This window comes from Ascaphus truei, chromosome 4 (assembly GCF_040206685.1).
Source record: "Ascaphus truei isolate aAscTru1 chromosome 4, aAscTru1.hap1, whole genome shotgun sequence".
Lineage (NCBI taxonomy): Eukaryota > Metazoa > Chordata > Amphibia > Anura > Ascaphidae > Ascaphus > Ascaphus truei.
In genome coordinates, this window is record NC_134486.1 from 23912309 (window position 1) to 23938016 (window position 25708).

The following is a 25708-nucleotide window of genomic DNA, read 5'->3' on the forward strand; positions in this document are numbered from 1 at the left end:
ATCAGCCTCTTAGGATGGACTGGGACAACTTGCCACCGCCGATCAGCCTCTGAGGGCAGCTCGCCACTTGGTTATTAAGGGGTTAACTTTAGGTTACGGTTAGGTGGTTGGTGTAAGAAGTTACATTTGTGGATTTTAGGGTAAGGGCTCTTCTGGGTTTTTACAGTAAGGTGTTGCGGATTTTAGGGTGAAGATTAGTGTTGGCATTAGGGGGTTTAGGTTAAGGAGTTGGGGGCTTTGGAGGTAAGGGGTTACCTTTTGCAGCAAGTTGTTTGCGGCAAGTCATCCTAGACCACTCCTAAGACTTCTTCAGTGCTTCATGCTAGAGCTGTAATTGGTTGCTGGGTTCTGCAGCACACATTGGGTAAGTTTAAATGGTAAACAAAATTCCCATGCATGAGAAACACTTTGCCCTAAACGGCAATGCTGGGAGATTCGGTCTCCATGTTAAATGAATGTTACAGACTCCCTTTGTCTTTGGAAATTCAAACTATTTGGCTTAATTGCATTTTCCTCTGGGCATGTGCCATCCTAAATATGGATTTCATTCTAAAGGGGTTATGCTCTAGTGCATTAGTGCTGGTCAGGCACAAACGCCCGTTCAAGTTAATTGGCGTTCCTGTTAGTTGGTACATCATCCGCACTAATGCACTGCAGAACCCCCATAATTCTATAGGGGAATATTGTGGGCTAAGTAGCCTGCAGTATTTTACTTTTACCTGCTTACAGCTAAAGAATGCAGAGAGCAAGTTATGGGTTGATCCGAAACATGATCCTTGTTTGCAGGTGATGCATGTTATGTGATTTTTAATGATTAAAGCAGGAGGACCCATGAGTCTTGGTTACATACTTCTGCACTTCCAAACTTATGTCACTTAAATTGAGGCCATGATGTTCCCTTGATACAAATGTAGTGTTGTCTGTTAACTTTGGTCTAAAATGTCTATTAGCTTGAATTGGAAATTGTGCTTTTATCCTCTAGAAATGTATGTAACACAGTAGCCATTGCTGCAGTTATGAGGCTATGATGTGCCTGCTCAGTGGCCGTCATATTTAAGCCCCACGTTAAAGCTGCAGTTCAAGCAATATCCTGCATGTGTGTTTTTTTTTAATAAATCAGTTCTGTAGTAAGAAAATACTTTTAGCATTTTCTGTTTAAAAAAAAACAACTTTGAAAGACCAATTTTCTTGTATTCTATTAAAGCATGCTTGTTGCTATAGCAACCATTTACAGTCCCCATATTTAAAGATGTCGCCAAACTTTGCCAATCAATAGACGGAGAACTAATTGACCGGCAGCTATGCAGTTCTTAAGGTAAGTAGAGATTGCCCACATGAAACTATTGAAGTAAAAAAAAAAAAAACTAAAAAAAAAAACGGAGCTTTAACTGCAGCTTTAATATGTTAAACTCGGTCTCTGAGGCAGATGATGAATAAATTAAAACCAGAGACATAACATAAAACACAGACAAAGCTCAGTTTTTAGCACATCTAGTGAGACTCATACACGGTACAGTGCCTAAATATATATGGATAAATATCTAATAAGTAAATGGTCTTTTAGTTTGACATTTTTGGCCAAAATTGTTGTAAGCCCCTGAGCCAACGCCAAGGCAGACCACATATCAGGGGTCCCTAACGCTAATATAAATTCTTAATAACCTGTTTAATAACAGGAAGAATGATTTATAGTAAATCTGTCAATATTAGCTGCAAAGTTCTGTCTGACTGAAGCTTTTATTAACCTGTACATTACCAGGAAAAGCACTCTGTATTAGAGATGTCACAGCCAAACTGCAAGCAGGCAAGTTCCCCTGAGTGGAAGATGCTATGGAGTGAGCCCATAACCATTTAAATGTGGGAGGGGGTGAGCTTAAATTAAGTAGGAGGTTGCCAACCTCCAATCAGCCATGACTAGCTGGACAAGAATTGCAAAACATACTGGACACCTAACAAGCTCCTATTAAACCCCGGTATTTTGGGGGTTTAATAGGAGCTTGTTAGGTGTCCAGTATGTTTTGCAGATGATGAATACAATTTCACAAGGATAACAAATGAAAAACTAGGGCTATTTAAAAATGCAATCTGGTGCTACAAATACACAACACCCATCAATCATTTCTAGTAAATATAGTAGTTGTATAAATGTGTTCTAATGAGCAGTGCCAGAGAGTGTTACCAAGTATTGAAGGTGATTGATACAAAGTGGGGGAGGGGGAATTATTAAGCTACAATCATGCCAACAAAGACACTATCATACTTAAACTCCCATTGATGGCAATGGGCATTTCTGTGCGATAGGGCCCCTCTTGGCACTATTGCAGCTGTAAGTATAGTTGTTTATAGAATGCCATCCATGTACAAAGAGCTTCACAGCAGTAATACCTGTACATGACAGAATAATATAACTCATAAATGGGAAGAAGCTCTCGAGACATGAATAACATTAGGAAAGGGGAGTCCCAGCCCCGAAGAGCTTACAAAGAGCTTTCTGAATAACCCCCCAAGTTGCTCTGTATAGATACCTGGAAGCTGCTAAGCGGCTTGGGATATGAATAGCCCCATTGTATGGCACTAGACTAGTCAGGCTGCTTTTCCTGTCCTGGCTCAGATAAGATTGCCATTTAGGGCACTAAGATATATTAATCTCCTCTAAAGGTTAATTGGCGGTGATTGTGAGCTAATGCCAGTGACGTGTGTTATGGGGTTACATTTTAGTAATGGATTTTTATATCATTTTTTTTAATGAAAAATCTCATGCGTATTTTTAATGGTACTTGTTGAAACCTGGTGGGAGGGGTTTGATCCCTTTGTGTGTTGTCATGGTGTTGGAAAGGGCTTACTTACACAGCCAGAGGCTCGCCTTATCTGTATTGGCTCTCTGATAAGAACAGGCTGGGCTAAGGCTAAAGAAAACAATTTCTTTTCAAACACTCCCCTATTCAGAGGCCCTAAAAAATGTATTCATTATTCCCCCTCTCACTGGGGGTACCCAGAGCCCCACACACAATCTGCCAAATATTTTGGCATGGGTATATTTGCTCAAGGTAATTATTTAGATGGTTAAACTGTTTCCAAAAGGTTGTTTTTTGGCTGACGACCTGGAATTGCACTTAAAACAAAACAAAACAAAAAACCCTAAACACTGTTTACTACTAAAGTATTACGTTTTCTTCAGGTTCAGATGCATAGAATTGGTGTAATGGGTGTCTTCAACCCTTTATTTTTTCCCTTAAGGAACCCTAGAATTAGTTTGTGAAACTCTGGGGAGCCCCATCTCTCTCTCCCCCTCTGTTCACCCTCGTACTACACCCCCCCCCCCCCACACCCCTACCATGAGCTGCCAACTGTTGCACATCAACTCATCTACTGTTTCAATCCCACCCCAAAAAGCTGAACTCTCATGCTAGAGGGTCACATGCCTAGTGGTGTGACCAAGTCATGAAACCGGTTACATGCATATAACTAGCCCACATGGTAGAAAGGGATATTGAGAAGAGTGTGCGTGTGATTTTCTTTACAGGTGTACTTACATGGTGTGTGCTAAAAGCAACATTAGAGCGCACACTCGTAACAGACAGACAGGAATAGTATATCCTTTATGCCTGTCACAAGTGTTCCTCTTACAAGGATACGTGATGTCGTCTGCACACTTTGGCATGCGCTCCAGACCGACACTAAACAGTGCGTCAGTTTCGTTTTTTGTGACGAAGATTTTGGTGTAGAAATCTGTAATTATACCCAGGGTGCATGTGCTCAACTTGACGACGAGCCCTGCACAGTTCAAAATGTCGTCATGCCCCACAATAAATGAGGACCTTTTTCTTTGTATCCTTTACATCCAAGTTACCTGCTGGATTTGTGGTATGCTACCTTTCCTTGTTTGCACCTTGCTCTATTCATTGTGGCCATATTACAGGTTGGCACCCACTATTGCTCTTCTTTGCCAACTGTTTTTTTTTCTTTTTTTTTTTCTTCTGGTATAGTGTTGCTATGGTTGCTAGTTTTCTAGGTGAGATGGTGTACATGGCTCAATTACCCTGGTGAACGCGTAACTTCTGTTTGTCATACGCAATCTGTCATGTGGTCACTGTTTTGGAAGTTCAGTGGGAGTTGTGTGCTGCCACGTTTCTGCCAGCAAAAAGGTAGGGAACTAAAGCCATCTGAATAATGCTTCACAGGCTTGTTTGACCATTGCTAAATTATTTCCAGAAACCCCCTTCAATCAGCCTGCACACCAGTGGTTTTTGGTTTAGCCTAGTGGTGCAATACTGTGTGAAAGCAATCCAAACACGCCCTAACTGTATATTTACAAGCTGGCAGGCGACCAACAAGTACATGTGAGAAATGTGTCCAACCTAATCACTAGAAGGCCAGAAAATAAGCAATCGGTGCATGTAATTTAATTTAATAGGGATTTCCTTGGTTTTGTCAAGTCTTGATGTTTCCTTATTCACTTTTAGTATGTGAAACATGCGAATCTACTTGACTGGTTTCTTGAGTTCTGTAATGTTTGGACAGTATATATAAACTCTTGCTTTTTGTTTTGGGAGGGTTATTTTATCTGTAGTGAGACCAATCAATCATACTGCCTTTTTTTTTTTTTTTTCACTTTTCCGTCCTGGAGAATTGCACGTGATGGATGTTAGTGTAGGAAAAACAATGAGGCCAGGTCACTAAAACCTAGGTTTTTTTTTTTTTTTTTTTTTTTTTTTTTTACCCCACTGTCATGACATTAAGTGGTTAGACTGCAGACAAGTATAGTGGCTAATGAAAAATGAGCGCAATGGATGTCACTTAAGCTATTTTAGCATCTGTTTACCTAAAGCGTTTGACTGCTACATTATGCAGCCTACATTGAATAAAAAATCTCTCCCTATCCGCTTATTTTTAGACTCCAATCATATTGAGCATTTCTCTCCCATATGCCTGGTTACTTTGAGCTAGTTTTTAGGTCATTGTATAAGAACCTTGAGGCACTTCTGTTTGATACTAACCTTTTGGTTGTTATCTGATATACATATAAACGACTCTTAACATTTGCAGTATGGATTAATTTAACCCTTTGAGTGGCCGTGACATCTGTACAACAGCCCCTCTGATCAGTCACTGTTCCTGCGCAATAACACGAGTGCGGCGTTCATGAAGACTCGTGACAGCCAGATTGTGTGCTGTGCTGTGCTGTGCATCACGGGAGCCAAGGACAATCTCCCCTTGAAAACGTGCTGAAAGTTCATGACCCAGCCACTTTGAATGCCAGACCACATGATGTGGTGGCTGCCGTGGGGCACCTAAAGGGTTAAAATGGCTATCCAACTGAATTTTACCTAATTGGAACCAGGGTCTTCTGGAACTGAACTGCTTGTATTCTGCTCCGGGGCACCCTCCTGAGGATGTCCACTCCGGGACACCCTCCTGAGGATGTCCACTCCGGGGCACCCTCCTGAGGATGTCCGCTCCGGGGCACCCTCCTGAGGATGTCCGCTCCGGGGCACCCTCCTGAGGATGTCCGCTCCGGGGCACCCTCCTGAGATTTCCAAAGAAATGCACTGAAAAAAAAATTGGTTGCTGCACCATTACTCTTGTTCGTTAGCTCGCCAGTGCCATGGGTTGCAATTTCTTACAGTTGCAGACGCAGATTTTAGTATCTGGCAAACACACCCTATTTTGAGGTGGTTAAATATGTTTTATATGCTGTCCGTGCTTCAAACTGCTTGTAAAAGGGAAGGTGACAGATTTCGCTTCATATAAGGTAAAACCTGCTTGGCTGCCCCTGTGTGTAAAACAGAAACCCCTGGCTTTAATGATAATCCCTTCTAATACATATCTGCCCCAGATCGCACCCTTTTCAACTTTTATACTAAAACATGACTGCACCGAGATGATTGAGATGAGCCACAGGGAGACGTTTTGTAAGGAGCGTTCAGCTTCCCTCGCATTCCAGGCTCCTCGGTTTATTTATTTTGCCATACACCAGCCCTTTGTGCGTAATCCATGCAAAGGTGGAGTAAAAGAGTTCAACTGAAATAGTCATCATAAACCTCTCGCACAATAATGGGTTGCTAAAACCTGATGCTTCGCAGGCTGAGTGCACTTAGATCATTGTGTTGTACAGCGCTTTTGAAATATCACAGGTCTGCTGACTACACTGGAAGAGACCCATCAGGTTTGTAAACTCGGTACACTACAAGTGTGTGTGTGTGTGTGTGTGTGTGTGTGTGTGTACAGGGGGTTTCAAACTCTTATCTCCTGAATGAAAGGAAAGAGATTTCAAAGTTACCCTTCTCCCCTCCCTTTCTCTCCCTCCCCAGCTCTACTTTCCTCCCCCTCTCCTTTCTCCCCCTATCTTTTCTTTTTTCTTTCCTGATAATAAAAGATGCACACAAAGAAGCGGCCGCTTCCATTTTAATGTACCTAGTGGGGGAATATGTGAATAGGCAATACTCAACACAACTAGTCACATATTTAACTTGAACAACTACAATGATTCCTGAATATTTACTGTGTTGTACATGACAGTTAGTACTCCTCCAGTGTTTGTATAACGAAATGTATGAAATGTGTGTATTTTGTGAAAAACAATAAAAAAATTGGAGAAAAAAATAAATATATAAATGCCAAAGAAAGCGATCAGTGCAGACTGCTCCTTTTTAAAGCATTACCTTTCTTGATTTGTATGCGAACAGTTTTTTGTCCCATTTTATTTAATCAAAAAAGCCTTCAGACCGAAGCCTGCAGTAGTGTTCACATGGCAACTCCTGCTGTTTATTCTCACTTCCTTCACTCCACCAGACAGAACAGAGCTGTTTTAATGCAGGCTACAAAGGATCTTATCAGGATAAAAGGCTTTTCTTAATCTTCTCAAAGGTACTTTGAGGTCTACTAATGTCACTTGGTGAGTGGCTTAGCAGCTACATTAATGTATGTTTGGGTCCTTATTAAAAAAAAAAGTATATACATTTTATTCCTACAAAAATAATCGGTTGAGCAGGAAAAAAATTAGATGTGAAGTCACCATAAATACTGTCAAGAAATCCACTGGGGGAGGGGGGGGGGTGAGAATATATACAAGCAATGGAAACCGTTCCTTTGCATGATGGGAGAAGGGGGTAGAGTGTGAGCGGTCCGATGCAGTTGGTGAGAGGCCTCCCAGTATGAGTCCGATAGGGAAGTGAAGAACAATGGATATAGGGAGTTATTCATTTCGTTACTATAGTGCTGAGCAGTGTACTTTTGCAAACTCTCCTGAATTCCATATGAATAAACTCCCATGCCTGTACCCGTGACCATGAAGGGGATGAGAAGATCACAGGAGTGAGCTTGGCTGTAGAGCTGACAGCACTGTTGCTACTTCGATAGCCTTGCTGTGTAGATAACTTTTTATTACATATAGCGCTTTTCTCCCAATGGGACTTTAAGTGCTCCACATTTACAGAATAATGCTCGGTATTTAGCAAATAGGAGTTTAACAGACACAGTACCTACCCAGATCTGATTCAAAACTATGATTTTGATGCCTGATGCACAGGGAGATAGTGACTTGCCCAAGGTTCCCCTGCTTCAAACTCTCTGCTATCAGTCAGTGCCTTTTACTTGCTGCAGAGAATGGGGACACTAAAATAATACCGCCTTTATTTTTACTTGTTGATGCATTGGATATAGAACACTGTGCAGACTATATACCTTTCCCCCGAGGATCTTACATTCTTCAACTTAAACTCCTCTGAAGCCTAGTGGAGAAGTCTCTCACATGGAATCATTAACTGTACAGCCAAGATGTTAAAGTAGTTTGTTTATTGTAGGGTAGAACTGGGAACAAAGACCTATCCAACGAAGTTACGGAGCCTCTATTGAAATATGTATTTATTTTGTCATTTTCCTGCTCATTTTTGCAAGTAGTTTGCCACGGGGAATACACTTTAACTTCTGGTAATAACGAACCGCTGAGTCCAGTTGCACAGGCAGAGTCCCCGGTGGTCACGGCGGCCCTTGCGACAGCGTGCGTGCCACACACCACAGCCCTCTATGGGGCAGGCCCCAGTGGGCGCGCAAAGTGCTGTGACTCATACGCTGGCGATGCCCCATCATGGCTGCGCCCCCCATCATGCCCTCTCCCCTACAGACCGCCGATCGTGGCTGTAGTCCCTGCAGGCACGCGTGCAGCAGGGAGGATTGGGGCCGTAGCCTAATGCTCTCAATTCTATTTCAAGACATTGCTTGTAAACAGGTTAAAGCTGCAGTTCAAGCTCCCGTTTGTTTTTTTTTGTTTGTTTTACTTCAAAAGTTTCATGTGGGCACTCTCTACTTGCCTAAAGAACTGCATGGCTGCCGGTCAATTCGTTCTCCGTCTATTGATCGGCAAAGTTTGGTGACATCTTTAGATCTGTGGAATGTAAATTGTTGCTATAGGAACAGGCATGATTGCTAAAATAGAATACAAGAAAATTGGTCTTTCAAAGTTGTTTTATTTTTTTTTAAACAGAAAATGCTAAAAGTATTTTTTCTTACTACAGAACTGATTTATTAAAAAAAAACACATGCAGGATATTGCTTGAACTGCAGCTTTAAGAAAAAAAAATAAGTTGCTTTTTATTAATTCATTAGCTCTGAGTTCCCATCTTTTTTTTTTTTTTTTTGCCCTGTCTATCTTAACCCTTTCATTCTGGGGCCTGTAATGCATTGCCAGTTTTCTGGCAGTGAAGGAGTTCAGCATTTCTATATTTTGCATCACATGCTTGTTAGATGTTACTTATTGTGTTATCTTCTGCTTCTTGCCAATCCAGTTACCAGCATTATACTATCTTGCATGGTTTGATTGCGTTCTTATTGATCTTGGCAGTAACATGCTGCCTGGTTGTGCATTGTTTTATGCTGCAATTATGCCACACCCTGCATGGTAGTCTTGGGGGTCACAGGATGTACACACAGTGGTGTATTCTTTGCGCCTTCTAAAGACCTGTGTTTGTGTTGCATTTGTTTGTTTTTTCTTTCTACTACCCGTGAATAAGTGAGTGCCCATTTCTTCACTGTGAAACTCGACACTTTGCATTTACAATTAAGCGCAGCATAAACTCGGTGTTGCATTTAATATAGCATCTCATCCTCTGTGATGTAATTTTGCTGGTGGATAAATGTTGGGTGAAAACAAAGGGTCATGAAGGCGGTGAAACTCGTACTAAACTATCGCTTAAATATGATGGGCTGTCAAAAATGGTGCGTGCGTGCTTTTAACCTACTAAGCATACTATCTGCATATTTGTTTTGCTCTTGCCAGTGAACTTCACCTTTTTTAACCCCTTGCTGTCAGGTGTGCAAACAATACCATGTGTTCCTGGCCCCTCAAAGTGAAGGGGTTAATTGATCCCTGAAGCACCGTTTGATATTTTTTTTTGCATGCTTAAAGATTTGTTCTGGCAGTTAACGGGTTACGTTTATAGCTGCTCTTACTGTGTGTTGCCGATACATTTCCACATGGATGCGCTCTCCCTGGCTCTGTACAGTTTTCTACCTTATACCAGTTATCTTTGTTTCTCATTTTCCCACAGGGAAAAAAAAAATCTGTGAAAGATCACCTCACTGGAGGAGGGTGGGTGCATGTTCCGTGCTGCGGTGCTATCTGTCTTACAGGTGGAAACCGTGATAAATATTTAAAGATGCATCTTCGATGCAGGAAGGTTACTTCTGTGTAATTGAAGTATGTTAAACGGCTTTAGAAACTTTGTATGTTTACAGTGGTGGTTATGAAGGAAGGATTCTGTTGATCTTGATGGTTTTTTTTTTTTCTCCCATCATGGATTTTAATTGGTTGTGCATGTTCCCTGCCTCGAAGACCAAGTAGGAAATGAGCAGGAGAAGGGGACAAGTAGGAAATGAGCAGGCGAAGGGGACAGATTAAGTATTCCCACTTGTCATTGCACCATGAATCACAGAGCTGTATCTTGTGTGTTCTTATCCTGGCCTTCTGTTTCAAGTCCAGTGATGTCATAGCTTCTAAATGTTGGCAGCGCTGTACTTCCAATGAGCCCATCGCTGAGACTGCATTAATATCGCTCATTGTGCTCTGTTTTTACGTTAAAATAACGTATGGATGAAATTGGGCTTTTTAAATATGTGCACTCTTCTCCCCCTCCCCCCACCCCCCATTAAACACCACACTAAGAAAGACGCGAAATATGTTGGCAGGATCTTGTGACATAGAATGGTACACAACCCAGTGCTGTACACAACCCAGTGCTATACCCAAAGTGATAAATATTAAAATGATAAATACTTTTACCAATATTCACACAATTGGTGCTTGTATACGTGAGGTGTTGAATGACCACCTAGTTTTGAAGTCCTACAGCCTAGAGGTCATCCTGATTGTCTAGATCTGTTTGTCCTTACAGAAAATAGCCCTCCTTGGTGCTCGTATCGTGTGTGGAAATATAAAAAACAAAGAAAAAACGTGTCTAGTATCATACAGTGAAAAATAATTACAATAATGTTACTTTAATTCTCCTATACCGATGCATGCCAAATGGTGATAGAGAAAAACCAGTGGGGTTGATGGTATTGTTTAGGGAGCACCCTTTGTGTGCAGGCTTTAAGCTGTGACTTTAACCCCTCTGGGCATGTAGTGCCCACTATTGCACAGTTGTGTTCCTATAACAATAGAACTCACAATGCAAATGGGTCTTGATGGGAATCATGACTTGGAAGTAAGTAGGTGGAATTATGTGCAATAGTTGCTTCAGCAATATAACAGAGTTCAATTGTTATAGGAACATAATTGTGTAATAGTGGGCACTGCATGCCCAGAGGGGTTAAGGTCACAGCTTAAACCCTGTACACAAAGGGTGCTCCCTAAACAATACCATCAACCCCACTGGTTTTTCTCTTCTATGGTATTCCCACCAACAGATGCAAATCGCCATTTGGCATCCATCGGTATAGGAGAATTAAAGTAACGCTATTGTTTTTCACTGTATGATGCTATACACTGTTTTTTCTTTGTTTTATTTATATTATATTACATTACACACACTGCACTAAGTAGTGGAGGACTTTTCAGTTGTGACATTGATTGCCAACTTTTTACAATTATTTTTAACAAACTGTAGGAAACACAATTGCATAATGTTATGTTTTGTTGTACAAAAACAAGTACCCAGAAAAACGGTGGCTTGATAAACTAGTGTAAAGCAGTGTGAAATACTGATTCCTTTAAGGAAACACCTGATTGTTGTTGATAAATCTTTAAATACCATAAACACTGAACACTAAACATAGAAAACCATTAAAGGGAATATGTGATTTGGAGAATTAAAAAATGAATGGCAATTTGTACTAAAACATTTTTGGGCCTGGCTGGAGTGGCTGATCTTTGACTACTAATGCCTGGAAATTGCCATTCTGGAGAATGTGAAATTCGTATCTTAGTGGAGCAGAGAATGAATTGCACCCACAAAATGATATAAATCCTACGGTCACTGAAGGAGTTGCATAGCACAGTGCAAGTAATGCAGTACTCCCCAGTTCTGAAGGGGTGAGATCTCGAACGAAATGCACAAATATGGTTTCCTTTTCTGTATTGCTCATTTCACATTACCTGTTCAGTGTCATTTGTGCTGGAGAGATTCGCAGGAAGTTGGGTGACTGCCAAATCTTCCCCTTTGTATGAAAGGGAGCTTCCAAAAATACCATCTTATGGCCGGGGTGCTGGGGGAGGGGGATTGTGCAGTACTATGCATACAAAGCAGTGATTTTAGTTCAGGGGGAGATTGGCTAATAACTTTGTCTCTGCAAGGAACGTGTGTGTGTGTGTGTGTGTGTGTGTGTGTGTGTGTCTCCACGGCATTTAAAAGTAAATGTCGGATCGCACGACCCAAAAATTAAAAAATGTCAGTGTACTTAACATCCTTAAAAATTCAACCATCCTTTTACAGTTTTACTTGTGCATGTAGTTTGCTGAATTCAGGCTTATCGGCTATTTATCTGTTTGACAAATGATCCCCTCCCACCCCCTCCCCCAAAGCTTGTTTACTATGGAAAGTCGTGTACGGCACTCTTGTGAGCATGTGGCAAGGGTTAATACACGGCTAACTAGCCGACTCGCCTTTCACCTACACCAGGTGCTTCAAATGTGTAATCTGCTCTCAATCCGTCACAATATAGATCAGAACTCTGCCACCACCAAAGAAATATCAAATATTTAATTTGCAGTGTCTTTCGGTCCCTGTTTTATTGAGAACTATGCACCTCTTTTGTAGCACAATGTGTCCGAAAATTTAAATTACTCTACAAAGTGTGCAACAGTTCAGTCAGAGCCCGTAGTCATTACGTATTAAAGTTCAGATTAGGTTGCAGAAAAATATTGACCGTATCATACAGTATAGAAATGCCGTGTCTTAAAATACAGGAAACCGTCTAACTTATTATACGATAACATATTGATCAGAACTTTTCCCGAAGGGTCTTGAGGGAAAATTGAGATTTCATGTGTTCCAGCATGGAAATTCACTCAGATTTCAACTACAGTAAATCATAATCCCAGATGCAGGGTTTATATTCTAAAACCTTTGGTACCTGGAGTGGGATAGCTGCTCGTCTTTACATTACTGGATCTCCATTTAGCCGTCCATTTAGCAGTCTTAACACCTTTTTACCTCTTTTACCGTTTTTAGTGTCAGATTTTAAATTGTAACATTGTGTTCAGTAGCAGTATCTTTTTGCAGTAGAGAGAGAATTAAAAATCTCGGTAATTTTGAAAGACTGTGTAGGAAAGGATACTACTGTAAAGGGCTGATTTCAGAGATATATATCTGTGCCTGGCACGATCAGCAGGTTGTTGCCAACATAGCTATATGATCAAATGGGCAGAAGATTTGAATACAGAGATCGATAGAGAAGACTGGGAGGACATTTGGGAGGTAGCTGCAAAAACGTCAATCTGCACCACTATCGAAGAGAATATTTATAAAATTCTATTTCATTGGTACCTAACCCCGAGCAGGCTGGCTAAGATCTTCCCCGGGTCCCCGGATTTGTGCTGGAGGGGATGCGGGCAAAAAGGAGATATGGTTCATATTTGGTGGAGTTGCCCAAAAATTCAGGTATTCTGGGTCATGATACAAACATTGATCAGAGAGTACCTAGGGGTGGAGGTTGAGGTGGAACCGCTGACCATGGTGCTGGCCAAACCAATAGATGAATTAGGAACGGCAGAAAGTAAGATAACTCATGTGATGACGGTTGCCCGCTGTGTTATTGCGGCTGCCTGGAAAAAGGTGAAAGCGCCTTCTAGGCAGACGGTCCTACGGAGACTAAGGGAAATAAAGATGATGGAGCTCCTCACAGCACAGTTGAGCCAGAAAACTGACAAATTTCACAAAATTTGGGAAATATGGCCAGGAAACTAGGGACCCCATAGAAATGAATACAGAAAGACCAGACAAATGGGCTCGCCCTCCTCCCCCCCTTTTCTTCTTTTCTACGTTCTTCTCTTTCCTTTGTTAAGCTCATGAGACGCCTACGGAAGCGGCTGCTTCCCTAACACAACCGGAATGAAGAAGACAGACCACACTTATTCAAAAACCGTGTTATAGCAAATATTTTATTTCAGTAATGATGACGAACTGTTAATGCCCTTTGTTGTATGGACAAGTGGCACTGTTAAAACATCACATGTATTCCAAGACTATATATTTGTTATGTCTCTCCAAAACAAACAAAAAAAATCTCGGTACTTGGAGGTGAAAAATAGGTTTTGCGTATCACTCACTTTCTTTTGGCTGCCGTTTGAAGAATATCTGTAGATGTGTGTTTTTTTTTATTTGTTGGCAAAGCTGTTAACACAAGTTGATTTTCTTTTTTTTTTTTCCTCCTCTTTGCAGTGAGAGGATGTCGTCCTGGAAAGATCGTCCAGATGACAGAGGCAGAAGTCCGAGGGCTCTGTATAAAGTCTCGTGAAATCTTCCTCAGTCAGCCCATCCTGCTGGAGTTGGAAGCACCTCTTAAGATCTGTGGTATGCCTCCTTAATTAGGACCTTTTTACTTTTCTGATTTAATCTTGCAGGGTATTCCACATCTGCTTCTTATGGTTCATTTTGGCCTCAAATAATGCTAACACTTGGGGACTATATTAAAAAAAAATAACTTTAAATGTCTGTTTCAAACTAGGCACCTTTTTTAATATGAAGTGACTTGTTTCATAATGGAGAGAGAACCTGATGTCTTGTGACCAAACGAGCGTATGGGTTAAGATTGATTTGAACACTTTGCAATGTAAAAGGATCTCTTCTGTAAGGCGGCAGAACCATGTTTTTTTGTCAGAGCACATTGTTTAACTTGAACAAGCACAAATAAACCCTGGGTTTGATACACCCAGAGGCTGCACATGTTTAATTTGGCTATATGTCAGAGCCAGCCACCATGTGTCTGCAAGGACCTGTGCTTTTACAGAGCAGCTCTGTGCATATTCTTTCATGGCAGCCATTCCATGTGGAATTGAATCCAAACATCGGGGTTTGATCTGATTTTGTAAAATCCTTTTATCTGAGGCAAATACTCCTAGAACTATGCAACTAATTTTGACAGATTTATTATAAATCATTCTTCCTGGTAATGTACAAGTTAAAAATCTATTTTAGTGTTAGGACCCTTGATGTGGTCTGCCTTGGCTCAGGGGCTTACAACACTTTGGCCAAATAGTTAAAACTAAAAGACCATTTTATTCAAATGATATCTATATCGTACCGTGTCTTTGGATGTAGCGCTGAGCTCTGTCTGTTTCATGTTCTGTCTCTGGTTTTAAAAATACTCCTAAATGAATGCATTTCACATACAATGTTTACTGATAACCCCTTCAGTCACATTTTGTAGTGCAGTGCATTTTTGTACTATTTGGTTGTCCAGATATTTGATAACCAGCGGTTTAATCCCTGTTTTACGTGGTTTCCGTGTATTACATTGACATTTCGGTAGAACTAGTACAAAGCACACCTTCGTAACCCCTAATTTGCTTGTTTCTAACAATGGTTTATGCAACTATGGTGGTTCTATTTAAAACGTTGTTTTATTGATTTACAAGCGCTATGGTAAAGTAACGCTGGCTCTCCTTCCTTCGTGGTATAAGTTTGGGGAAATTGTTCTCTACCCAAACCATAACCTTGCTCCCTTTTTTAAGTTTAAGAAATAAGTCGTAATAAAAAAAATTGTATTTGCCAATGTCTGTGATTCTTGCGCTTAAAATGTCAGTGTTCAAATGTGTGTCTAGCTCACAAGATTTATTTTAATTATAAACCTAAATTGGGGAATGGTGTCATTAGTCTGGTTCTAATGCTTCCACTTACATTTTAACGACGACTAGTATTGAAGGAGCAATTCAAGCAGCCATTATGTATTTTTTTTTTTTAAATAGTTTTGAAGCAAGCGCGTCTCTGGAGCTGAACAGTGTTAATTTCAGCTCCGGGGACCCCCTGCATCACGTGATACTTGCCTTTTTTGTATCGCGTGCCAATAAAAAACAAAAACTTCTAAATACTAAATTCTATTGGAGTAGAAGGGCAGGAACAGATGAGATAATAGTATAGACTGGGAAAAAACCCTTAAATGCATGCTTTCTAATGCATGAAGCCTGACCGATTTAAAATGGGTAAGCTTGAATTAATACCATAGGCATTACTGAAACATGGTGGGATGAAACCCATTACTGGGCAGTTCATTTAGTGGGTTATTCATTTTTTTGGAAAGATCGAGGAAATAGGAGGTGGAGTATGTTTATATGTTAACCCGGATCTAAAACCTATTATAAGGGAAGATGTTTTAGGGGAATGATTAATGTAGAGACCCTGTGGATAGACATTGGCAGTGGAGGTAAAAGTACAAAGAAAATGTTTGTATAGACCACCAAATATCTGTGAGATTGGGAGCCGTCAGACTGGGGCAATGAGATTAGCATTACAATGAAAGGAAACAGGTTTTTGGGGGGTGCTCAATGACCATTACATGAAACAAATTATTGAGGAACCAACCAGGAGAGGGGCAATACTGGATTTGGTAATATCAAACTATGTACAAGTAATGACAAATATTCAAGTCCGGTAACATTTTGGAAACCGTGATCATAACATAGTTTCATTTTGAAATAAATGATCAAAAATCATATTACTTGTGTTCAACAAAAACTGTATACTTTAGAAAGGCAGATTTTAGTAGACTTGAGGACTAATCTACAAGGAATACATTGGGATGTTTTTTGCAGTGAAAGATAAATGGGCAATCAGTAAAACATTTAGAAATGCACACTTATCAGAGTATACCCTTGTGTAATAAATATAACAGAAACACGTCTAAACCAAAGGGGCTTCACAAACAGGTAGGGGAGGAAATGGAAACGAAGAGGCAGGCGTTAAGATTCAGTCAGAAGAGACGGAGGCATCATATCAGAATTATAAGGCATGTAACAAAATAGCAAAAGGGCAATCAAATTAGCAAAAATGGATAATGAAAAAAGAATTGCAATTGAAAGTAAAATCAACCCTAAAAAGTTCTTTCAGGTAACCTTAATCTCAAAAAAATAAATTGGAAGAAAATATAGGACCCTTTCAGTGTGAGCCGAGCGGGCAAATTATTGGAGATGAGGAAAAATCAGACATAGTAAACAAATTCTTTGCCTCTGTTTACCAGGGAAGAATAAATTGCAATAGTAGCCACAACCTCTATATTAAAGAGAAATTGGTTAACTGAGGAAGTTCATAGGCAGCCTGATTAAAATTTAAAGTAAATAAGGCACCTGGCCCCGATGGCATACATCCAAGAGTTCTCAAGGAGTTAAGTTCAGTAATAGCCAAATCATTACATTTAATATTAAAGGACTCCGTTTCCACAGGCTCTTTACCACAAGATTGGCGTAAAGCAGATGTGGTGCCTATATTTAATAAGGGAGCTAGATCATAACTGGGGAATTACAGACCTTTAAGCCCGACTTCAATAGTGGGGAAGCTACTTGAAGATTTAGTACGGGATAATCAGGAATATCTAATGGGAAACAAAATTATTAGTAATTGTCAGCATGGATTTATGAAGGATAGATCGTGCTAAACTAACCTTATTTGTTTCTTTGAGAAGGTAAGTAGGAATTTAGACCAGGTTAAGGCAGTTAATGCGTATACCTTTGCAAAAGCTTTTGATACGGTTCCTCACAAGGTTAGTGTACAAAATAAAGCAAATTGGGCTCTAAAAAATATTTGCACCTGGATTGAAAACTGGTTGAAGGATGAACAACGAGGGTTGTCATAAATGGAACTTTTTATTAAAGTTGGGATAAAGTTGAGTGGAGTACTTCAAGGATCAGTCTTGGGACCCCCCTGCTTAACTTGTTTATTAATGACCTTGAGGTTGGCATCGAGAGAAAAGTCTCCATCTTTGCTAATACTAAATTGTTTAAGCTAGTAGAATCAGAGCAGGATGTAATTTCTCTCCAGAAGGATTTGGATAGACTGGAAACTTGGACCGGTAAATGGCAGATGAGGTTTATACAGATAAATGTAAGATTATTCATTTGGGAAACGAGAATAAACAGGCAATTTACAAATTATGTGGATAAATTAGTGTCCTTGATGGAGAAGTATGTATGTCTTTATTTATATAGTGCCATTAAAGTACATGGCGCTTCACAGCAGAGATATACGTGACAATCATAATAAATAATATTAATAACACATAAAGGGGATAAGTGCTTCAGACACAAGTTACATTTAGGAAAAGGAGTCCCTGCTCCAAAGAGCTTACAATCTAATTTGTCGGTAAGAACGTACAGACAGTAGGAGGGCGTTCTGGGCGCCTGCATGGGGCCAAGGTTAATGTATGAGGTGTTAATTATCAGCCATGGAGCTACTCATATCCTTCCTTAAGCAAGTTTGTTTTAGGGTGGATAGAGAGGGTGCTGGTCAGATATTGAGGGGAAGGGCATTCCAGAGGCTTTAGATACAAAAGAGGTAGAGAGACATCCTTGAGCAGAACGCCAGATTCGGGATGGTGTATAGCGAGAAATTGGGGCTGAGACGCAAGGAGGCGCAGAAGAGTGTAAAGCTTTAAAAGTGAGGAGGAGAATTGAGTGTGTTATACGGGATTTGATAGGAAGCCAGGAGAGGGATTTCAGCAGGGGAGACGCTGAGACAGATTTCGGAAAGAGTAGAGGGATTCTGGCAGCAGCATTTAGGATAAATTGTAGGGGAGGCAGGAAGGCCAGACAGCAGGAGGTTACAGTAGTCGACACTGGAGAGAATGAGTGTCTGCGTTAGCGTTTTTGCAGTTGAGCAACAGAGGAAAGGGCGTATCTTGGTAATATTGCGGAGGAAAAAAACAACAGGTTTTTTGCAACCTTGAGAATGTGAGTAGTGTGACCCCTTGGCAACGTGCTTGGGCTACTGCGTGATCGTACTTCAAACAGTAATGTGGAAGGAGGGCATAGGGCCAGGTTTGGGAAGAAGTATGAGGAGCTCGGTTTTTGCCATGCTAGGTGTAAGTCGGCGGAGGGCCATCCAGGATGATCTAGCAAACATTCAGAAACTTTAGTCTGTACAGCAGGTGTAAGGTCAGGAGTCGAAAAGTAAATGTCATCAGCATAGAGGTGATATTTGAACCCAAGAGATGTGATTAGGTCACCTAATAAAGTGAAAAGAGAAGGGGTCCCAGGAAAGAGCCCTGGGGTACCCCCACAGATCGATGGAGGAAGAGGTGTTTGCAAAAGACACTGAAAGTACGATGGGAGAGGTAAGAGGAGATCCAGGATAGAGCTTTGTTACGAATGCAAGTGTATGGAGAATGTGAAGAAGAGGGTGGTCCACAGTATCAGAGATGTCAAGTAATATGAGCAGAGTGTAATGACCTCTGTCTTGCAGCATGGAGGTCATTAGTTATTTTACTGAGGGCTGTTTCTGTGGAGTGAGCAGTGCAGAAGCCAGATTGTAGAGGGTCTAGGAGAGAATAGGTGTTGAAAGTGGAGCATGCGAGAGAATACAAGACTTTCAAGGAGTTGGGAGGCAGGTTGATAGTTAAAAAGAAAGGTAGGGTCAAGCTTGCTGTTTGAGTAATGTTATGTATGACTGTTGCATGTTTGAAGGAAGAGGGAAAGGTACCAGAATAGAGGGAGTTACAAATGTGTGTGAGCTTAGAGTAGGAGCAAGAGGTTTTAGGAGATGGCAGGGAATGGCGTCAAGAGGGCAGGTGGTAGAGGGAGAAGAGATGATCAGCAATGCCACACATCCTCTGTGACGGCGATAAAGAGTCAAGGAAGCAGGAAGAAGTGTTAGGGGGGGGGCAGGGGGAGGAGATACAGAGGGATGACCTGACGTATGGATTCCACCTTTTCCTTGAAATAGTCGGCAAAGTCCTGAGGTCAGATTGGGGAAGAACAGACAACAGAGGGTGGTCTGAGTAGGGAGTCAAAGACAGAAGTCTGCGTGGATTATATTTGTGTGTGTTGATATTAGTGAAGAAAAGTAAGTTGGTTTAGCCTAATAGAGAGCAAAGTTGAAGAAGGATAGCATTATTTTGTAGTGAAGGAAGTCTGCGAGTGTGTGTGATTTCCTCCAGATGCATTCAGAGGAACGAGAGCGTTCCGCAGCATGCGCGTGGGGGGAATTTAGCCAGGGTCTGGGGTTCAAAGGGTGAGAACGGCAGAGAGAAAGCGGGCATGTAGATGGAGAGGAGTATAGGGCAGAGTTGTAGTTCCTGACCAGGCTGTCGGGTCTAGAGCAGATCTGAGAGACGAGTGTAAAGAGGAATCAAAAGCTGGTAGGTTAATAGAGCGCAGGTCTCTGCAGAACAGAGGGGTTGATGGAGGTGAAGGGGAGAAGTGAGAGAAAATGAGATGAGATGGTCCGAGGGGAAATGGAGAAATCGGAGAGGTTTTTAGTGACCATAGAAGAGGTTAGAGAGAAAGCGGGAAGCCCAAGGTAGAGAGGGGTCATCAATGTGGCAGTTTAAGTCCCCAAGGAGAACAGGAGTCTAAGGAGAGAGAGTGCCAGGATTCAAAGTGAGAGACACAGAAGGGATGAGTAGAGGTACATGGGTGATAGATGACCACCACATGGACAGGGAGAGGAGAGAATAGCTGGATAGTGTGAGCCTCAAAGGATTAAGGAGTGCTTGTAGACGGCACGCTTAGCAATAGTGCCCAGTCAAGCAGTAGCTGCAAGGCAAACAAGATCTTATCTTGCATTAAACGGGCAATGGCTGGAAGGGAAACAATTATGCCCTCTCATAAAGCATTAGTAAGACCATACCTGGAATATGAAGTACAATTTTGGGCACTACTCCTTAGAAATGACATTGCAGCACTAGTGGGAGTGCAGAGACAAGCCACCAAATTAATAAAGGGTGATAGATAATCTTATTTGATAATCTGAGGCTAGCTAAATTAGATTTATTTACATTAGGAAAGAGCATCCAAGAGGGGATACGATAACTATATACAAATATATTTGGGAGCTTTCAAAATAACTATTTAAGGGTAGTACAAACGACACGGAATCACCCCTTAAGATTGGAGGTAAGGAGATTTCACCAGCAACAAAGGATTCTTTACAGTAAGGGCAGTTAAAATGTGGAATTCATTACTCATGGAAACTGTGATGGCAGAATCAATAGAGCGTCAAAATAAGTTAGACATCTTTTTTGGGAAGGTATACAGGAATATACCAAATATGTAAACATGGGAAGGATGTTAATCCAGGGAATAATTGATTGCCAATATTTGGAGTCAGGAAGGCATTTATTTTTCCCCTTAGGAGATATCATTACATGATATTTCCCTGGGGTTTTTGTTTGCCTCCCTCTATCCAATAATTGTACTATTTATACTTGCAGTTTATTGATTATTTATTGCAGTATGGCTAAATTTAGCATAGGTTGAACTTGAGACGTATGCCTCTTTTCAACCACATCTTCTATGTAACTATGTAACTGATGCAGAGACCAATGTAAAATGGAACCATACCCTTTGTTTAATAAGTATGGAAAAACTAAACAGTTTCAAACATGCTGCCTTGTTGGGATTTTTTTTTTTTTTTTTTTTTTACAGCTGCATTGCATTGACCTTGTATTGCTGTATTATAAACTGTAACTGCATTTGCTCAACACACTTTTTACAAGGGACATAGGAAGCATTCTGTAGTTGTACAAACTATAGACAATCACCTAATGCAGGGTTTCCCAAACTTTTTTTTCCGTGACCCGGTTATTTTTTGAACTTCTCCTTCGTGACCCACTAAAAATTTTATCGCCTATAGGGCCTGCACAGACACACACACAGCCACTGATACACACACACACAGCCACTGATACACACACACACAGCCACTGATACACACACACAGCCACTGACAGACACGCAGCCACTGACACACACACTGATACATACACACAGCCTCTGATACACACACACGCAGCCACTGACACACACACGCAGCCACTGACACACACACACGCAGCCACTGACACACACACACGCAGCCACTGACACACACACACGCAGCCACTGACACACACACACGCAGCCACTGACACACACACACACGCAGCCACTGACACACACACACACACGCAGCCACTGACACACACACACACACGCAGCCACTGACACACACACACACACGCAGCCACTGACACACACACACACACGCAGCCACTGACACACACACACACGCAGCCACTGACACACACACACACGCAGCCACTGACACACACACACACGCAGCCACTGACACACACACACACGCAGCCACTGACACACACACACACGCAGCCACTGACACACACACACGCAGCCACTGACACACACGCAGCCACACAGATACACACACACACACACACTCGCTCTCCCCTATACCCACACACACTCGCTCTCCCCTATACCCACACAGACACAAACAGTGAATTACAGGCAACGACGGATGCGAGTGACTGGAGAGGGGGCCAGGGGCACTTGGGTGGGAGGGAGGGGGCCAGGGGCACTTGGGTGGGAGGGAGGGGGCCAGGGGCACTTGGGTGGGAGGGTGGGAGGGTGACCAGGGGCACTTGGGTGGGAGGGGGACCAGGGACACTTGGGTGGGAGAGTGGGAGGGGGACCAGGGGCACTTGGGTGGGAGGGGGACCAGGGGCACTTGGGTGGGAGGGGGACCAGGGGCACTTGGGTGGGAGGGTGGGAGGGGGACCAGGGGCACTTGGGTGGGAGGGGGACCAGGGGCACTTGGGTGGGTGGGTGGGTGGGAGGGGGACCAGGGGCACTTGGGTGGGTGGGTGGGAGGGGGACCAGGGGCACTTGGGTGGGAGGGTGGGAGGGGGACCAGGGGCACTTGGGTGGGAGGGGGACATGGGGCACTTGGGTGGGTGGGAGGGGGACCAGGGGAACTTGGGTGGGTGGGAGGGGGACCAGGGGCACTTGGGTGGGAGGCAGTGACTGGGTGGGGTGACTTACCTTGCCGCCGGACGCTTTCCCCTGCTGCCCCCGATATCCCCTGCTGCCCGGGACGGGAGGTGGGCTTGGGGGGACGGGAGGTGGGCTCGGGAGGGGGTGCCACGGGAGGTGAGCCCGGGAGCTGGCTGCGGGGGGAAGCTGGCCGCGGGGGGAAGCGGGCCGCAGTAGGAGCTTGAACTTCCCCCTCCGTCCCACGTAACGTGCGGGACGCAGAGGAGCTGGTACTTCCTCCTCCGTCCCACGTTGGGAGCGGGGGGGGAGGAAGGGAGCAGGCCCTGCTTGCCCTGCGCAAGCGCGCGGGACCGCAGGGGGAAATCGCCGGCATTTTTTTAAAATTGAGCAGGGGGGACGGGAGACACCGCGCGGCCAGCCTCGCTGCGACCCGGCAATTTTGGTGCCGTGGCCCGGTGCCGGGTCGCGACCCACCGTTTGGGAAACGCTGACCTAATGAATGACAATGGCGGCGGAGCATATTAATTTTCTAGTTTGTAAAGCGCCAGCATATTCATCAGACAGACCTGCACATACTGATGCAAAGAGGTACTGAAGGCCCTGCGCATGAGCTTACACTAGTATGTATTTGGTTTCTCAGGTGGCTGTCAGTAGCATGCTCAGTGCTTGTGAAATAAAATAATGTACTGTATTCAGTGCCTAACTATCACATGCTGTTCTATTGCCCTTTATTGTAACATGGTTTTTACCCTTGGCTCTTGGTAGACAGATTTTTGTAGCGCTACTTTATAAACTCTTCACTAACTGTGTATGTATTGAATGGTAGAGGCGGACTTTGATTAGGTCAGTTGGCACATGCCAGTTTTCAATTTAGATGTATTATAGTAACAATGGCAGCCCCTTATGCCCATGCTGCATACAGTATGCTTCACAAATCCTATTTCTGGGCTTTCACAAACCTCATATCCCAATACAACAGCTTTGGTGATTCACACGGACTGTACAGCCAGAAGTTCTCAGTTTGCTGTTGTCTTAATGGAATATTGCGTGTTCAGTAGCAGTTTGACAGGTTTTATTATTCAATCCTAAATAATGGTGGTTCTCGATGTGTAATTTCATGTGGTGCTGCTTTGACTTCTCACTGAAATAATTGCTATGGTGGTTCTGTGCAGCCAGTCACAGCGTATTATGATTCTGCCATCTATGAAGGTCTGTTAAATGACTCTCCTGTACTTGGCCTCTTGCATGTTTTCCAATGACTACCGACAGCTACCAATATTACTGTATATGAATTCCTCTGCTGCTAAAGATCTCTCATCTCACTCGGTTGTCCCCAGACTTTAAAGAGCACGTCTTGTCACCTCGTGTAAACGGGACGTACATTCTCATTCTTGTTGCCCTTCTGACTAAAAATCAAGGACACAGTTGAAGTATAAAGTTGTAGTTACGAACTATATACATTCAAAATATGGCTGTGCTATTCCTTTTAATGACCTCACAATACTTTGTTTTCCTTGCCTTTGAGAAGAACAATCATTTGATCACTTGACATATTTTTTTTTTTAGTGCGTTGTCCACAATGACTCCACAGCAGGTAGTAATTCACTTATTACCCTAAATATGTTCTAGTGGCTCTTACTAATGTAGGATATTGCTTGGATTGCTCCTTTTTAAATTACATTTTACATGTGTGGTTTAAATAGATGAGTTATCTATTGTGGCAGCTTGGGTAATTGGTTTTCAATAAAGGTAATCAAATGCTGCATATATTAAAAGTATATATTTAGATTTTTTAGCTGCTTGGATTGTCTGTAACACTCCCAGGTTTTAAACCCTTATTCAGGGAAATGAAAGCTGTGACTTCTGTAGATAAGGACATGCTGACAGATGTGCAGAAACCAGGGATTTTTTTTTGGTTTTTTTAAACATATTTCTGAGAATTTACTATAGCAAGTTAATTTTTTTTTAGTATTTACGGCTCAAATATTTATATTTTCTTTGAACTATTATTCATAATATACAAACAAACGCCCAGCGCAACATACAGAGTGACACAACCTATAGTACAATACCTCAGTGCTAATCTGCTCATGAGTAAGGGTCATTTAGTTGAACCCTTTGACCAAAGCGTTATAAGCCTGCAGCCAACATCACGGCATAACCAATCTGCAGGTCCTAACACTACCTGGTAAAATTCTCACGTACCCCTCTTGCTGGAGGAAGAAAAAAACATTCTGGGTCTGTCATACTCAGGGACATAAAAACAGCTAATTGGAAAGTGGGGCGGGTCAGCTTTAAACCCTGGGAAGGAGGTTCCACACCTTCAAAAAACAGTTGCAATAACCCAGCAAGCTCCAGAACCCCTAAACCCACCCTCGCAGCATATATATTAGTCTCAGAAAGCAGTGCTACTGAGCGTGGCAAAATATACAAACGCAAAGGCCCAGCGCAACATATAAAGTGACACAACATATAGTACAATACTTCAGTGCTAATCTGCTCATATTATTCATAATATACCACTACTAATTTCAAAGTTCTTTTGGCTGTACTGGTTCAGGAATGGCTTAGTGAGTAAAGACACTGACTGGCACTGAGTGTGAAGCAGGGGAACCTGGTTCAATTCCCAGTGTTGGCTTCTGGTTCTGACCTTGGTCATGTCACTTTATCTCCCTGTGCCTCAGGCACCAAAAACATAGATCGTAAGCTCTACGAGGCAGGGACTTTCTGCAAAATGTCTCTGTAAAGCGCTACGTAAAAAAAAAACTAGCAGCGCTATACAAGAACAAATTATTATTATTATTATTATTATTATTATTATTCCCTTGTCACTAACACTGAGAACCTATGGAAATACTGACCTAGACCTCAGAAAGGCTTGATATTGTGAGACTAAGCTTATCTGTGGCGCAGAGTGATATTTTTATGTAGGGTATTTTTATGTACCTGTCACGGTAGCTTATGACAAGATATAATGAACACCAAATATCTGGGTTGAACTGTCATGATATCATGATAGAGAGGATTTGGCCCGGGATTAAAGGGGTTACACACCCATTTGGCCACCCTCTACTCATCTGGGAAGCAAGGGGTTAACTGACTGAGGTCCAGTAATGTGTTTTGCCTTCAGTATCCAAATGTTTATTCCCCTGTGTAAATGTAATGTGTTATCCTGGTGTTTGCACTCACACATACATTAGGGTTGATGCGGGAGGGAAGGGGTTAATGTTAAAATAGTGATTATAGCCCTTTGTGTAATTTTCCCGCCTTTTCAGCAGGCTCCATTTTGCAGTC

General features: G+C 42.3%; 1 protein-coding gene across 1 annotated transcript in view; it reads left to right on the top strand.

The window, feature by feature from the left end:
• Positions 1–25708, top strand: part of PPP1CB (protein phosphatase 1 catalytic subunit beta) — an 89149-nt gene that overhangs the window by 24111 nt on the left and 39330 nt on the right. Inside the window, exon 2 of the mRNA XM_075595414.1 lies at positions 13875–14006. Within this exon, the coding sequence (XP_075451529.1) occupies positions 13875–14006 (132 nt within the window). The remainder of the gene's footprint in view (positions 1–13874; positions 14007–25708) is intronic.